Here is a 17,076-nt window from a genome sequence, read left to right as displayed (position 1 = left end):
GTGAGAACTTTGAAGATGAAACGAGGCTGGGTCTTCCAACATGACAATGATCCAAAACACACCGCCCGGGCAACAAAGGAGTGGCTCCGTAAGAAGCATTTGAAAGTCCTGGAGTGGCCTAGCCAGTCTCCAGACCTCAACCCCATAGAAAATCTGTGGCGGGAGTTGAAAGTCCGTGTTGCTCTGCGACAGTCCCAAAACATCACTGCTCTCGAGAAGATCTGCATGGAGGAATGGGCCAAAATACCAGCTACTGTGTGTGCAAACCTGGTAAAGACCTATAGTAAACGTTTGACCTCTGTTATTGCCAACAAAGGTTATGTTACAAAGTATTGAGTTGTATTTTTGTTATTGACCAAATACTTATTTTCCACCCTGATTTACGAATAAATTCTTTACAAATCCTACCATGTGGATTCATGGATTTTTTTTTCACATTCTGTCTCTCACAGTTGAAGTGTACCTCTGGTGCAAACTACTGACCTCTGTCATCATTTTAGGTGGGGGAACTTGCACAATCGGTGGCTGACTAAATACTTTTTTGCCCCACTGTAAGTGAAGCACATTTGAGTTGATGAAGACTTTAAATTGGACTGGACACAAAGTTAATCAATGAGTGAAAGAAGTGGAATTAGGTTTGAGCTACAATTGGAAAATTATTTGATTTGAGCTCATTTTTATGAACAAACACTTGTTTGTTCTGGCACAGATTTGTAGGTTTGTAACGCCCTGCTATCAGACACAAAACTTACTTTATAATACTTTATACTCGGGAGTAAGCAAACATTTTGTTTTCAAAGTTAATGTGTTAGAAGCAGGACAAATGAGCAAGCATAAAGATTTTCTTATGCAGATCATGTGAGGAGTTTCCAGTCTGCAGTGGTCACTATCTATCAAAAATGCTCCAAGGAAGAAACAATGATGAGGAGGAATTAGAGCTGGGCGATATATCGAGTTTTTAAAAAATATCGATATATTTTTATACGAGATATAAGATGTGACAATATCCTTTATATCGATATAGTCTATGTTACGTTATAATTATACTTGTGGAGCCGCAGGTTTGCCTCTCTTTCGTCCACTTTCGTCTTTACGCAATGTTACTCGGCCTCGCCTCTCCTTCACTGAACACAACTCCCCCTCCTCCCCCATCGCTTCACCTGCAGGAAGCGACAAGATGGACACGGCAAATCTCCGTTAACGAGTTACTGCGCATCGCCCCGTGCGTGGGGCTGGACGGCGTCAACGTGTTAGCTAGCTAACCACGCTAACGAGCTAACCACGCTAACGCCATGCAGCCCAGAGGGGCTGCACGGACTAAAATCCTTTCATTTTCTCAAAAGTTGACAGCGCGCCTTATGTATGAATTCTGGTTGTGCTTGATGGCCGCGAACCGATTTTATGTGGAACACGGCGCTCAGCAATCTGTCAAAAATGTTTTAGTACGACTTTAGTAAGCTACGGAGCTGCACCGCTTGATGGATTGTCGGAGCATTACGGCTGAGCCTCGCGGAGTGATACGTACTGTGCTTCAACGTAATATTACCCTACTGTGTATAAGGACTATAAATGGCACCTGTTAAGAGACGCGGTTGCGAAGCGGATTTCAAACTCCAGGCTGTCAGTCACGCAGTACAAGTTGGGAACAGAGCAGCTGTGAAATCTGTCTTTGTTATTGTGCTCAGCGTCTTTTAGTTTACATTTTGACTGCACAATTGTGAGCTTTTTGTTATGCACAAAAACAACATTGTTTTCTTTTATTTATGGAGCATTATTATTTAATAAATGCTCATAATTTATTTTTGAGTAAATTTTATGTACATCTGCTCTATGTTAATAAAAGTGCCTGTGTGACATCTGGGACACAGCTTTGACTAAGAACTCTCTTTTTGTTCTTACTTTATGGCTTTAAAAAAATATATCGAGATATATATCTTATATCGCCATCCAGCTAAAAAATATCGAGATATGAATTTTGGGTCATATCGCCCAGCCCTAGGAGGAATTAACAGTACTGAAAAAGCCAATCACAGTAGCTGTTGGCTCCATTCACACAAAGTGTATTTACATTTCTAGCGAGGTCTAGCAGGTCAGGACATGTTGTATGGTTTCAGAAGAATTTGCCGTTATAACTTGCATATTGTGAAGATTTAACTCTTTGAGATAAAGACGCTACAATAATACAGAGAAAACCAACAATCAAATCGCCTCGCCTTTGAGCAAGCACTTTGGCGACAGTGGGAAGGAAAAAAAATCTCTTTTAACAGGAAGAAACCTCCATTAGCACCAGGCTCAGAGGCATTAGTCTGCCGCAACTGGTTGGAAGCGTTAAGAAGTTGTCAAAATACGGTGGTAAAAAAAATGTAGTAAAAACAATCAGACTGTAATGCAAAAACGGAAGGGGGCCGGGGACTGGTGAGTGTCAGGATGAGACAAGGAACATCCACGAATACATCACAAAGATGGCCCCAACTGACAGCGTGCTCAGTGAATACCTCAGGCAGCAGAAACCCAAGAAAGTGGAGGAAGGCGAGGAACCATCATGGAAGGACAGGCCCCTGCACGTATGTACCACTGGCAGATAGAGGAGGTGGCTGATATCCAGAAATCCTACCAGTGGCTGGACAAAGCTGGACTGAAAGACAGCACAGAGGCACTAATCATGGCAGCAAGGGAACAAGCACTGAGCACAAGATCCATTGAGGCTGGGGTCTATCACACCAGGCAAGACCCCAGGTGCAGGCTGTGTAAAGATGCTCCAGAGACAATCCAGCAAATAACAGCAGGGTGCAAGATGCTAGCAGGCAAGGCATACATGGAACGCCATAACCAAGTGGCCGGCATAGTGTACAGGAACATCTGTGCCGAGTATAACCTGGAAGTCCCGAGGTCAAAATGGGAGACGCCTCCAAGGGTGATGGAGAATGACCGAGCTAAGATCCTGTGGGACTTCCAGATACAGACGGGCAAAATGGTGGTGGCTAGACAAACATGAGAAGACGGCCGTAGTGATCGATGTAGCGGTTCCGAATGACAGCAACATCAGGAAGAAGGAACACGAGAAGCTCGAGAAATACCAAGGGCTCAGAGAAGAGCTCGAGAGGATGTGGAGGGTGAAGGTGGTCCCCGTGGTAATCGCAGCACTAGGTGCGGTGACTCCCAAGCTAGGCGAGTGGCTCCAGCAGATCCCGGGAACAACAGCGGAGATCTCTGTCCAGAAGAGCGCAGTCCTGGGAACAGCTAAGATACTGCGCAGGACCCTCAAGCTCCCAGAGGACCCGAGCTTGAAGGATTGACCGCCCACAAGGGCGAGTGGGGAGATATATATATATATATATATATATATATATATATATAATGTTTCCTCTGAAAGTTGATATATTTTAACAGTAATTACCTGCCTTCCCTTAAGGAAGTATTTTCTCTGATTTAAGATCAGCTATATATCCATGCTACTTCTTAAGTGCATAGGAGACAGGAATCTAATTTAACCTTCTCCTTAGAAGTCTTTGACCTAAGTGAGGAAACTTTACTAACAGCTGGAGACTGTAGGTCTTGTTCTGCTCTGCACCCACAGTGAATCTGGCATTGAGGCACATGAATAGATTCTCCACCTGCCTCAGGTTCTGCTTGGGATAACGTTCTGGCTTGCAGAACAGAACTCCTGTTTCCAGCGGCACTCCCAAGACAGTGCAGTTGGACGTGTCCAACCGTGGGAAGAGATCCTCTCTGAATCTCCGAGGAAGAAACTGAATAATCATCAAGAACCAAAACAACAACTACTTGGCCAGGGAGCCATCTGGTAAAGAAAAAGCAAGACAGATACAACCAGGGACAGCAAGGAAGCAGCAAATGATTTTTTTTTTAAACATAGGAATGTGGGTGTGAGGGGTGCGGTTCTTCTGGAAAACTGACTCTGGATTATGGGTCTCTATAAAAACATGCCAAAATGAGTCACCAAATATCCTTAAGTGGCTCACCCATTAAAATCTACATATAGAGAAACTGTGGAAATGTTTTATCCTTCGAAATATCTTCCTGATCATGATAGGTACATAGCTGCCGACTAGTCTGACTGCGAAGCCGGCCACTCAACCAAGAGACAGTATACTGTTCCTCCTCTCTCCTCTGGACCTCGCCTGTGCTGTATCATATTCTCAAATATTAGATTTGGCCCCATTCAGGTTGTCAGTGAGCTCTGTGTGCAATAAAAGTAATAAACAGATGTTCTGCTGTTGTAATCTGAACAAATGTTTCACACCAATAAATATGTTTTTAATACTTTCCACCATACAAGTGCCGCTTCTGTCTTTTCATTGCCTCTACACTGGCTGCTACTCGTGTTGTTTCACCATTTAGATTTAGGCTTCTTATACAGTCACTTCCTTGAAGTACTCTGAAGCATTAGATCAATGTAAACAGAAGGAAAAACTGATTACAAGCAAGAGGAGATGATTCGAGGTTTCTAATTTCTCAGAATGGCACTGATGAATACTATACATTAACACTGGCAGGCAGCTTTTATCTAATCAAAATTACACCTCTGTCAGCAGCTGAGAAAATGGAAAGTGTAATTTTCTCTAAATTTAAGCATCAGATTTATTGGATTCAGCAACAGACTTACAGGATTATTATATACTTGTGCCTCTTAAAAAGGGAGGCCTCCCCGTAGACCCAAAAATCACCCAGTCACGCAGCAAAGGGATCAACATATTTTCTACTTAAGAGTCCATTTCCTGGAACACAGAGGCCTTACCAGTTTTATCTTCTCTTTCTTCCGCTTGCCGGGCGCCGACCCAGAGGAGCTGGGGCCCGACTCCTGGCCAACCGCGTTGCCGTCGTCGTCCACGTCCCCGTCGTCGTCGTCAAAGCACCATTCTGGCAGCTCGGGGGCAGGTGGTGCGCCCTCCCCGTCACCATAGCGACGGAAAAGCTCTTTGAGGTAGTCTCCCTTGTAGATCCCCGGGGCCCGAGCCTGGGCAAAAGCAGCCACCGCTGCCTCGATGCTGATAAGAACAAATAACAGAGACAGGACTTTTTTTTTTTTTTTAAAAACCTTCAGACTAGTTTCAAGTTGACCAAACGATCATGAAAGTGGGTGAAAGATATGGGTATATAGATGATTTTCTGTACAATAAGTGGACCTTTTACATGGTGTAGAGGCACTATCTTTATACCAGGGTGTCTAAAGCAGAAGCTCCCATGAAACCAAAGGGAAACAAAAAGAATGAAATATTTAATTTGCTTTATTTTCCTTAATGTTATGATCATTTAGTGTCTCTTAACTTTTATCTACAACTAGACTTCAGTATGTGTGAGAGAGGGGTGGAGTAGAACAAGCATAAAAGAGAAGATAGTGAGCTGACTTTAACCAAGAACAAATGTTTCTAAACGAGTGTCTGTCTAAAACCCATGATGGAGGGACGCCAACCAACTGCCTTGACTCAGCAGCAGCAGCAGCAGCTGAACCACGCGACAAAAACCGGAGGCCACATCGTTTCAAAGGCGGGGATGGAGGAACTCTTAAAAACAACAGTCACATTTGCAGAATAACACAAACTAAAAATAATTTAATGCAATAGGAAAAAAAAAAAAAAAAAGGAAAAAAAAAGCTGTATAGGAGATTATTGCTACCACTTTAAATGAAATGTCAAACCGCATTTGCAATAAGTCGAGACAAAAAAAGAAAATACACTTTTCTTGAAGTAAACATGTTTGTAAGCTGAAAACTTTGGCCTGTTTCAATAAAATATATTCAATCGTTTCAAGTTTGAAAGACCTTTCAATACAGAAAGAGCAGTTTGATTGTTAAACACTTCTACACGTGTTTAAACTGTTATTGGGCGTATGAAAACTCGTGCTCACCTTGTACTCACTTAAAACCATCAAAAATCTAAAAAGCATAAAGATATTTTTTACAAGTTTCTTACTTGCAGTTGAAAACTAGGGAAGCAGATATTCTAATGATCAAATTGTAATTGAATCCACTTTACAGGAGCATTTGCTGGTGTCAGGTTCTAAAAGGGGAGCTTAATCTATCTGATTCCGAGATTAAAGCTGTTAAATTTGTCACGTGACACAGTTAAATATGAAATTTATTGAAGCAAATAATAGTGACCTTGAAACACAATAAAGCAGGCTGTGTAATGCTTGGATTTGACAAAAACATCCATCTGTATATTACTGTATACTAGTATTCTACTGCACATATTGTAAATCTTATTCCTCTGTCTCTCTTGCTGCATTGAGCATGTGTATGACAAAAGAATTTCCCTCGGGATAAATAAAGTTCTTATCTTATTCAATGCAGAAGCTTCAAATAGCTGAAAATTAAGCAGGTCTGATTCTGACCTGTGTGCCTAGACGGGAGGTTGAGGGACTGCATGCCAACTATTCTGACTAAAGGTGAAGGAGAACTGCCAGATTATTGTCTGTTCTCAAGAACAATCTCTGCTAGGAATAAAAATTTTAAGGTGACTATGGAGAAAAAAAAATCATTTTTTCTCAACTCAGAATTAAACCCGCTTTAACAAGAAATAAAACTGCATTATTTACCAGACAGTAGACATTCCTGCATAAAGTTATTATGTGCATTTAATCACAGAATAAGCATGCTAATACTGTACCATTTACTGTGCACTAAATATGCCATGTCATTTTCCCTTCGGATATAGTAATTTTTTCCCAGAGGAAAAAATAAATAAATTTGAAGCCATTTAACATTACGTGTGGTAATACGCATTAAAAAGGCCCATTGTTGTTACTTATCTTCCAACACGTAATAGTGGATGACAGCTGTAAATGTTCTCAGGATATTCATTTCACAGGAAGTAGTGGGCGGTGGGAGGGTGTTTATCCAGCCTCCATGTCTGCAGCTTCCAGGGATTCTGCTATCACAGACTGCTGCTCCACCTCTAACAAAAGATGCATCCTCACCCCTCCTGCTCAGCTGCTCTAAATTATTTATCTCGGCTGCTCGGTCACTCAAAACCAGCCAGCCTCTTTGTAAAGCTTTATTTAGACTAGTAGTGACAGAGTAACCTTTCTTGCAGTCACACACATGCTGAGAAGAAGATGGGAATATCAGCTTAAAAAATAAAAAATACTGATACGGCTGGGAGAGTGAAACCAGAGTAACACTGGTGGGTGCTCCATGTTGTAGGGTTTGTGTTGTCATGCAAGACGACTGAAGATTGTGAGACTGCCCTCCCAGCAGTGCAAGTGATTGAAGCGTGTCAGCCCTTACCTCCAGTCCATCTTCTCCACCAGGTACGCACATATCAGAAAGCCTGTCCGGTTGAAGCCATGCGTGCAGTGAACACCTTCAGGAGAGAGAAAGAAAAAAGAAATATGCAAACCTTTCAAAAAACTCCACCTCAAGTTTACACAATATATTGTTTTGTTGTTTTTCTGTCCCTATTGTTTTCACATAAATAATAGATTTACATTTATTTTTTAACGATGAATAGTGTTCTTATTTCCATTTCACGCAGCTTGCCAATTTATTGGATGTGTGTGCCGTCACCTCAATTTACGCTCAATCAATTCAACGTGGCAATTATGAACGAGACCCCCTTATTTCAACAAACGAGCCATTGGGCACAATTTCATCCAATGTAACATCTTTCACATCAATAAACCCAGCTCGCCTTTGAGATATACTGCGGCTGACTGGATGTTTTGAGGAGGGGCATCAAGTCACACACAAAGGACTCACAGGCAGATCCTTTTCTCCTTAGAGGGGGGTCCTGCCTTTATACCTACATCAAAAAATCTGACACCAGCCATTGCACGCACAGAAAAGACCCAGGGATTGATGAAACATTCAGGGATTGGAAAGAGCATGAGAAAAAAACAACAACAAAAACACAAGGAGAGAAAATTCTGCTCTTTCAGAAGAAAAGATTCTGGAAAGGAAACCCTCCACAAAAGCACTCTGAAGCTTGTAGTCATATCTCACAAAAACCCTCCTAATTTGCGACGAACTGACATTTATTCAGACGAGATCCCTTCAGCAGGTGCACAGCAGGATTAAAAAAAAAATAAAAAATACATATAAAATGAAACCTGACTCGCATGTCTCCCAATATATTAGGATGTTTGCCTGGCAACGGCAGCGATAAAGAAATCACATTTAACAGACCAATTGTCTAATTTGGACGTGTGCACTGTGGAGAAAACAAAGCCTAATCACCAGCTGGCTAAAGGCAGGAGATTGCTGGGATGACATTCACACATTCTGCTCTGATGTTCGAGCAGTCTGATTTAAAAGTCAGGCAGCAGTTACAAGTTAAGAGCAAATCTGGACAGGATGAGGTGTAAGAGAGCACCCTGCTGCCAGTAGCATAAAAGTGCAGCGACGTTACCCCGTCTTCGGCCGGTAAGTACCCCCTAGGCTAACCTTCAGGCAAAGGACATTACAGACCAATACCACTACAATAGAAGGCGCTAACTTTTTTTTTTTTTTAATTCCCCACTAAAAACATTTACATGACAATTGAGGATATCATGTGTGCCACTAGAACACTCCAAAGACTTCAAATAAAGCAATGGGCAAACTATTTTTTATGTAAATGTAAAATGCAGCAAGGTGTTTCGGCACAACTATAAACACAGGCACTAAGCCATTATCAGCCAGTATCAGTGTAAGCCTAATTTAAAGGCGAAGCAAGGTGCTCCTTTCTTGTGCATGTGTTTAACCCATTAACTATGCCTATACTCAGCTTGTAACTAAACCCATAATAACTTAATTTGTCACAACCTGCATTAGAAATTAGAATAGCTTGTTTTGAGCTCATAATAACAAGCTGAAGAGCTACAGGGAAAAATAATAATAATCTAGTTCGAGAAAAAAAAAAAAGGGGGGGGGGGACAGTGGAAATAACCTTCCCACACACCAGCATCTACATCGCTCCCTTTTAGATCAAATCTATTTAGCCAAGGTGCTCATTGATATTCCTTCACCTATAAATCACCTACACAGTGTTCACTGGGAGATGAGTGTTGTTTGCGATATGCAACTCCTCCACAAGCTGACAAAATAGTGACTTGCACAGGACTGCATATTTTAAAAATGTGCAAAGACACTCTGTGTGAGGGCTGAACATGGTGCTACTGTGCAGACATCAGAAGAGCACTAGTTGTACTGGGAGGCTGTTTGATATTTGACATGAGTGTATGAAAGTGTTTGCTGAAATTTTAAACAGTGAAAATATATTCTGACAAGACCTCGCTCCAATTTGCGTTTAACCAATCCTGGAGTAAGGCTGCCCTCTGCTGGACACAAAAGCTAACGTTACCAATCAGCCAATCACACAACACCAATTCAATGAATTTAGTGTATGTAATGATCAAGATGAGTCATTGACGCCTAAACTGAGCTGAAGAAAGATGATTCTAGTGAATTTAAACGTGGCGTGGCTGATGGTGCCTGACGGACTACTTTGAGTATTTCAGAAACTGCTTATCTAGGGGAATTTCCCCGTCCAGCTGTCTTTAGAGTTTATGGTCTGAAACAGATCAACTATGCTGTCAGCAGCAGCTCACTGGCCAAAATGCCTTGTTTATGTCAGAGGACAGTGCTTCAAGCTAATGTGAAGGCAACAGTAGCTCAAATAACCACTAACTATGCATGCAAAAGAACATCTCTGAACACACAACATTGCAAACACCAAAGCAACTGAAAACCTCGCACAGCTTAACACCAACGATGCACCTGAGTATTGTTGCTGACCATGTCCATCCCTTTGTAACTATAGTGTACTCATCTTCTGACGGCTGCTTCCAATAATAATAATAATAATATGCCACGTCATAAAGCTCAAATCCTTTGGAAGTTCAAAAATTTAACTGTACTCAAATTCCCTCCACAGTCACCAGATATTGATCCAATTGAGCACCTTTGGGATGTGGTGGAAAGAGAGATTTGCATCAGTGAGGCAGTCCAAAATTTTCCAGCAGCTGTGTAATGCTAACATTTTAACTTGGACCAAAAAAAAGAAAGAAAAAAATAATCAACTAAAAAAGGCAATTCAGAAGGCAAAAAAGGGGATCTAACCCAGTACTACCAAGGTATGCCTAATATAGTGATCATTTAGTGCAAAGGCAGTTCTTCCAAAAGCAAACTTTTCTATTGAGAGTATGCGTATGAATTTAGAAGCTGCAACACGATACAGATCTTCATTCTCTTCCTAAGCCTAGGCATCAGCATAATGATCAACCACGCTTATATCAGAGAATCAAAGCAAAAACAGCAGTTTCTTTGAAGTTTACAACCCACAAGCCACGAATAAAATTATTTTTAAGAAGTAACAATAAACAAGATTGAATGTACATACGCAAGAATATGATCAATATGTTAAAATATAAGAGCTAGAAATGATAAATAACAGTGTTCTGTAATGTACGAGTAAACTATGTTGATGTCTACTTTTAAGGGGTGTAGCAAAGTTTTTGCAGTAGTATTATAATGACATAGCACTAAACTCTTAAAAAAAAAAACTTACAAGGACACAGTGACACTTTATTCTTTACTGCAAAATAAAAGTGGCAGTGTAAATGAAGCAGAAGGTCTCTATGTACTTTAAATGTGGGTTTTTGAAATGATGTTCAGGCATTAAGATTCATACTGACTGGGATAAGTCATAGCCAGAATTTGATTACTGCTGAAGCAAAGCTGTTACAACTGTCTGACTAAATTACACACAGTGCAAACTCATTTACAGCACCAGATGTTTTTACACTTAAAGTCTATTTCTGTCTCATTTCATATCCTTCTGTGTGCAGAGGTGATAAACACAGTACTTAATGGGTTCCAGTCACACTGGCACATCTGATATCTTAATAAATGAAAAACATAGACACACTCAGAGGCTTCTCTTGGCCAAATACTCAGCTTCTGGTATCATTTTAGTCAGAGAGAAAATACTGTTAAACCTGAATAATTTTCCACAAATAAGTAAACAGTAGTGGTGCAACGGATCACGGTTGATCCGTAATCCAAACCGATCCCACTCCACGGTTCGGCACGCACGTGATCCGAAGATTCGAAAAAGAAGAAAAAAAGTTTGTGTATGGTGCGCGTGGTCAGTCTGTCAAGCGATAGCTATGGTCAGCGCTAGCGGTCCAAGTGGAGGAGCAGAGGAGTTTGGGGTATTTAAGCAGCCCTTTGCTACCTAAGCCGACCGGGCTAAAGCTATTACAAAAGCTATTGGGGTGTTTAGCTGCAGACAGGAGGCCGTATTCTGTTGTGCAAAACAAGGGTTTTAAACTAGTCAACGCGTTAGTTGACGCATTGGCGCTGTGCAGCCCCACGCACGGGGCGGTCCGCAGTAACTAGCTAACAGAGATTTGCCGCGTTAATGCAGTTATGGCATTAACGTCATTTTAACGAGATTTACGCTGACAGCACTAGTTTAAACTATGATGAAGGTGCTTGAGCCACGCTATGACATCCCATCGCGCGTCCACTTTAGTGACAAGATCGCTCCAAGCATGTATGAACAGGAAAAGTTTAAAGTTATGGCTGAGCTGTCCCAGGCATCTTCTGTTGCCCTAACTAAAAGTGGGTGGACCTCCAGGGCAACGGAAAGCTACGTGACCGTGACCGCTCATTATATCACAGCGGCGTGGTAGATAGAAAGCCCTGTACTGCCCTATATTGCACCTTAATTTGTTTTTGTATAATTGCGTGGAATGAGTCTTGAGTTGAATGTTTTTTGATAGGCAAAAAAATACTTAAATAAGTAAATGACGAGTTAAATTTTTGTCTTCTTTTTTTTCTGCTGATCCAAAAATTGATCCGATCTGTGACGAAAAAAAACATGATCCAATCCGAACCGTGAGACTTTTGATCCGTAGCACCACTAATAAACAGGATCCAACATTATAATATATGAAAAATGTAAAGTGACACAACAAATAAAGTAACCAGGGATACTTTGTGCAAAGTGTTTAAAGATAGTGTGCTAAAGAGTTGGTTAGGTTTTTATAATATGCATCTGTTTGTTTCCCATAGGGTTGGTCGATTGGACGAATATATCGACTATCGACGATAGGTTGAGCCTATGGTCAATAGTTTTTACAAGGGCGATTTATTTATCTATTTATTTGCCCATGAGTAAGTTTGCTAATAATGATGGAGCTAATAGTAGCAGTCAACAGAAAAGAAAAGTGCTGTTTTAACAGGACCCTCTTTCATCGGCGAGCAAATGCACCCTCCTCAGAGTGCGCCCAAATGCTGATGGAGCTGCAGAAGCTGGTGATAGCCTAGATTGCTGGTTGGAAAATTTTTACATATCGCCCAACCCTAGTTTCCCAGGCACAAAAGAGCAAATAGATATCGGGGAAAGCAAAGCAAATGAACCCTGGCATTCTCATTAGCTACCTGCTAAATTGTTACTTTGCTGTCGGCAATGATCAGTACAACTTTTACTCTTCCTGTTACAATAGCAAGCTTTGGGAGGTATACCTTCTGCTGGTGTACCTTAGATTCAAAAGTGCACCTAGTCTGTCAATTAGATTGGTGAAATACTCGCCTATCAAATCTGTGGGATTCTTCTCATTGAAGTGTTCACAGAGCCTGATGAACATCTCAGTGGTCTCTTCTGAAGGACACTCCCCATGGCTAAAAAGGTACAGGATGACATTAGTATTCAAAACACATTAGCATCCACAGTTCTGCAAAATGATGAATTTGGACAGTTAATTTGTGACAATGCTTTTTAATCTTACCCCTTACACTGAAGCTTCATATATTTGATCCCTTCTTTTTCAATTTCACTGCGGTCATAAAAGCGAGTCGTGTTCGTCAAGTCTACGAGCAAACCCATTTTCACCTGAGGAGGAGAGAAATGGGCACTGTGAGGGAAGGTTTTCTGTGCCACTTTAATACTTATGTCCTTGCTGAGGGTACTTACCTTTAGACTTTTTAAATAGTTGGACAGCATGCTCGGATTGAACCTGTTCTCCTCTGCAACTTGGTCATCATATCTGGGACCTAACATCGTTTTCATTGGCAGGAATTTCTCTAGGAAGGAGAAATGTAATGAATGAAACAAAAAATCCTGCAGTATTCTAGTATTAAAACTCTTCTTGTAAACTAATCTTGTATGAGCAGGGACAGCAGCTTTGTCCCTAATTTAATGACTAGTTTTTAGGGTTACGGCTAAGAGTCTAACTTCATACAAAGTCAAATCTACAAATTCAGATAAATCAATAAAAATAAAAATAAAATCACTGACTAAGTATTTGTCAAGGTCACATTCAATTAAGCATTAGACAGCACCCCAAGTGCATTTGTTTTGTAAAGAACTTGGTTAATAGCCAATAAAACTGTGGATCCATTTGTGTAAACTACACAGAATTTCTTAGAATAAAAGCCTGGATTAAAAAGTGCCACCAACTCCAGCTGTGCCTTTAAACACAGCATCTGTGTAAACTGTTGCACTGTTATAAAGTTGAGGCGGAGAGGAGACAAGCCTGCAATTGCAGGTTTTACAGAAATGTCTCAACATCACATAACTGTAATGATAACAATGATGAATGGGCGAAATAAAACAGTAACACCAATACTTTTGTATAAAGTGTTAACAAGACAGCCTTGCATCACTTAAGACTGGGAACTTAGACTTGCACTGTCCAACTTTGACCTTATAACTTCCTTCTACTTATGTTGGGCTGTTATTTTGACAGTTGTACATTGCAATAAGGAATACATATAGGAACAGATCTATATCCACAGTCCATACTGGCATTCGTATCAACACAGTTTTATCCACATCTATCCTTTCAAGCTATTAATACAGAACAGAATGTAGTAAAAGTTGCACACATTCCCAAAGTCTGTTACTGACCACTGAATTATTTAGGATATCCCCAGGGTGGCTGTGGCTACAATGTAGCTTACCATCACCAGTGTGTGAATGGGTGGATGACTGGTGTAAAGCGTTTTGGGGTCCTTAGGGACTAGTAAAGCACTATACAAATACAGGCCATTTACCATTTATTTAGGATATACTCAGGCTGTCTATCACTGACCAGTCCCAGGAAACACTGGTACACTTTTAGCTATGAAGCACAGTTGTCCACCTGTCTGTCTTTGCTCCAAGACACTACACTCCAAGAAGCAGCTCCTTTCCTTAACCTCAATGACATTTTCATCAGTGTCAAGGAAAAGAAGCTGGGAGGTAGTTTTAAAGATACCCCAACTGTACAGCATTTCTCTCCCTCATGCTCTTGATCCACATTTTTTTGCCTGGCTTAGGTTTTACAGAGGCAACATTACAACTCAGACACTTTTCTAAATTCTGGCTTTTAATGAAGGACTCCGAGGTTAAAGAAAGAACGTCATTGTCCATCTCTTGCAGGTTAACAAGTCTTTCACAGAAAACATCAAGTGACCACAGACTTACAAGCCACGCAGATTTGTGCAATATGATGATATCAGTCGCAACTAAAATTAAATCCAGCTACAGTCAGTTAAAACATCTAATAACTGTATGAAACTGGTGGAAGGTGAATTCTCCGATACTTTGGTTCATTTTTTTTCTCAGTTATTTTTGGATCTTAAAAGAAACCTGAAGCTCAAAAACAGATGTAGCAGCTGATGGGTGCATACCTAAGATAAAGATAAGAGAAGATTTTATTGATCCCACGGCGGGGAAATGTGTGCATTACCACAGCTCAGGTACAGATAGCAGAAGAATACAAAGACTATACCAGAATAACACCAAAATACCTACTGGAAATCATAGTATTATCAGACAAAAACAGCAATTGCAATAACAGTTAAGAGTTTATAGATTATAAAAAGCAAAAGAGAAAGAAAGGTGGCATTCAAATACATTAAAAAAATAAAATGCTTCTCGTGCTAAACGCCTCTCAGCATTAGTAATGTGTCACACACGTATGCTCGCCGTGAGCTCCTCAAGCCATAGCCCCGGTTTGTTTGGACACGTGATTCTTTAACGGTGAAGCATACCAACTTAGCAGCACTTTTCTGAAGCTCTTTTTAAAACTTTTTCTTTTAAAACCAATGGACTACCATACGTTGTGTTTGTTCAACATTAAAGTCACCCTAAACGCTGAAAAGAAGCGAAAAACATTGCTAAATAGTTACCGTTAGCGACCTAGCAAAAAGAGCGCGCACGAATACAGTGTCAGAGAAATTTCCATTAAAAATATGCCAAAATTAAGTTAATTCCATATAAATACCAAAAGAACAAACCCTTTTAACTAAATCAAGCTTACAAAATATGTTGACGTCATTCAATGAAATCGGCGCTTTGATTTACACTTCATTTAAAAGATAACGCATTCATTTTTACAACAGAGAAACAGAGCTTAAATATGTGGTAATCTTTCTGTACTTACAGACCGAACATGGACCAACACAGCCCATTACTGCTACTTAAATCTGACAGTCTAAAATAATAAATAACTGATATATATCAGGCAACAAGCATCACAGCAACACAACTGAACGAAGCTAACTAGTAGCAATAGCTTCATCTGGTAAATAAAACACTATTCTCTTAGTTAAATTCATACTAACCTGCCACAAGTTGCCCTCTTCTAGGACAATTGCGCCATCGAGGAGGAGGTCCGTTATTTGACATGTTGAGTTGAGGTTGGTAATATCTAAAAGCCTCTAATATCAATAACCCCGTTGCTTGATGCTGCTTCTCTCCCCCACAGCAGATGCTGGGTAGATATTCACCCGAGCACTGCGGACTCAGGGCCCTTTAGCTCCTAATTCAGGAGAATCAGCCAGCAAGTTTAAGCCCGGTTAACCTTCTGACAGACTAGGAGGCATTTTACACGAAACGCAGGCTGTTCCGATCCACTGCAGATCAGCCTCTGAAGAAATTCAGCTATCTTTTTCATTTGTCTACCATAAATCTAGGTTTTTAGCAATCAGCTAGCAACACCTCAGTGAGCCTTCTTCTTCTTCTTCTACTGGTATTTTTATACGGCGGCAAATCGTATCCGTGCATTATCGCCACCCTTTGGACTGAAATGGTTGCTGCAGCAGCTTGAAAGCTAGTTCATTTATTTACAAAGAAGAAGAAAAAAACCCACAAACGTTCTTACCTTATTCTTTTATTTATCTGTCAACACTGCTTTAAATTTAAATTTATTTATTATTTATATTCTACAGTTTGATGGTGAGTAAATGCTCCAAAATTTAATTCTGATTTTAACTGGTATATATTCTGAATGACAATAAAGTGGCTATTCTATTCTATTCTATTCTATTCTATATGTGTTTAGCTCCTCTCCTCTCTATGTAGACCTATAGTTCTTTTTTTATTTCCCCCACCTGTTGACAATACACAGAAATTTGTTTTTGTGTATTGTGTTTCTTTCTGTCTTTATATTTCATACCTTTCTTTTAGTTTATTTTGACAGATTTACATGTCTTTGATTGATTATCTGTTTTAGCTGTGGGGTAGATATTACTTGGCTTAAAAAATACATATAATATCTTGTATCGCTAGTATTTATTTTATTGCATGTTGTCTCATGTCGTTTGGCTCTGTTTTGAAAGGTTTTCAAAAGTTTATTGGCAACTTCAGCAGATCTCTTTACACCAACCAGATAAAGTGAGACGTATGCAGTACAATAAACAGTGATAGAAATCCGTATGACACAGTGGATTGGACTTTCTTTTTACATCCAGAGCTACCTTAATTATTTGTGGCATAGACTCAACAAAGTGCTGGAAGCATCCCTCTGAGATTTTGGTTCATATTGACATGATGTCATCACACAGCTGGTGCAAATTTGCCGACTGCATCAATGATGGAAATCCCCTGTAACACCACCTCCCAAAGCTGCTATTTTGGATTGAGTTCTGATGATTGTTGAGGCCATTTGAATACAGGGAATTCACTGTCATGTTGAAGAAATTAGTTTGAGATGATCTGAGCTTTGTGATTGAAAAATTTTCCCGCATAACCATACGCCAGCAGCAGCAGCCTGCACCACTGATACAAGACAGGATATATCCAATCCTGTTGTTTATGCCAAATTCATGGAGGTGGTGAGTGTACACCACACAACACCATAGAACAC

The 17,076-nt window shown here is 40.4% G+C and overlaps 1 protein-coding gene across 1 annotated transcript in view; it reads right to left on the bottom strand.

The window, feature by feature from the left end:
- rngtt (RNA guanylyltransferase and 5'-phosphatase) overlaps positions 1–16,006 on the bottom strand; it is a 117,999-nt gene extending 101,993 nt beyond the window's left edge. The window contains exons 1-6 of the mRNA XM_026143578.1: positions 15,554–16,006; positions 12,918–13,027; positions 12,733–12,836; positions 12,537–12,625; positions 7,247–7,322; positions 4,757–5,006 (exon numbers count right to left, since the gene is read on the bottom strand). Coding sequence (XP_025999363.1) covers positions 4,757–5,006; positions 7,247–7,322; positions 12,537–12,625; positions 12,733–12,836; positions 12,918–13,027; positions 15,554–15,617 — 693 coding nt within the window. The 5' untranslated portion in view covers positions 15,618–16,006. The remainder of the gene's footprint in view (positions 1–4,756; positions 5,007–7,246; positions 7,323–12,536; positions 12,626–12,732; positions 12,837–12,917; positions 13,028–15,553) is intronic.
- Between the last annotated feature and the right edge of the window lie 1,070 nt (positions 16,007–17,076).

Source organism: Astatotilapia calliptera, chromosome 15 (assembly GCF_900246225.1).
Source record: "Astatotilapia calliptera chromosome 15, fAstCal1.2, whole genome shotgun sequence".
In the NCBI taxonomy this organism is placed as follows: domain Eukaryota; kingdom Metazoa; phylum Chordata; class Actinopteri; order Cichliformes; family Cichlidae; genus Astatotilapia; species Astatotilapia calliptera.
The sequence above is the reverse complement of the archived record's forward strand: the minus strand, read 5'-3'. Positions and strand labels throughout refer to the sequence as shown.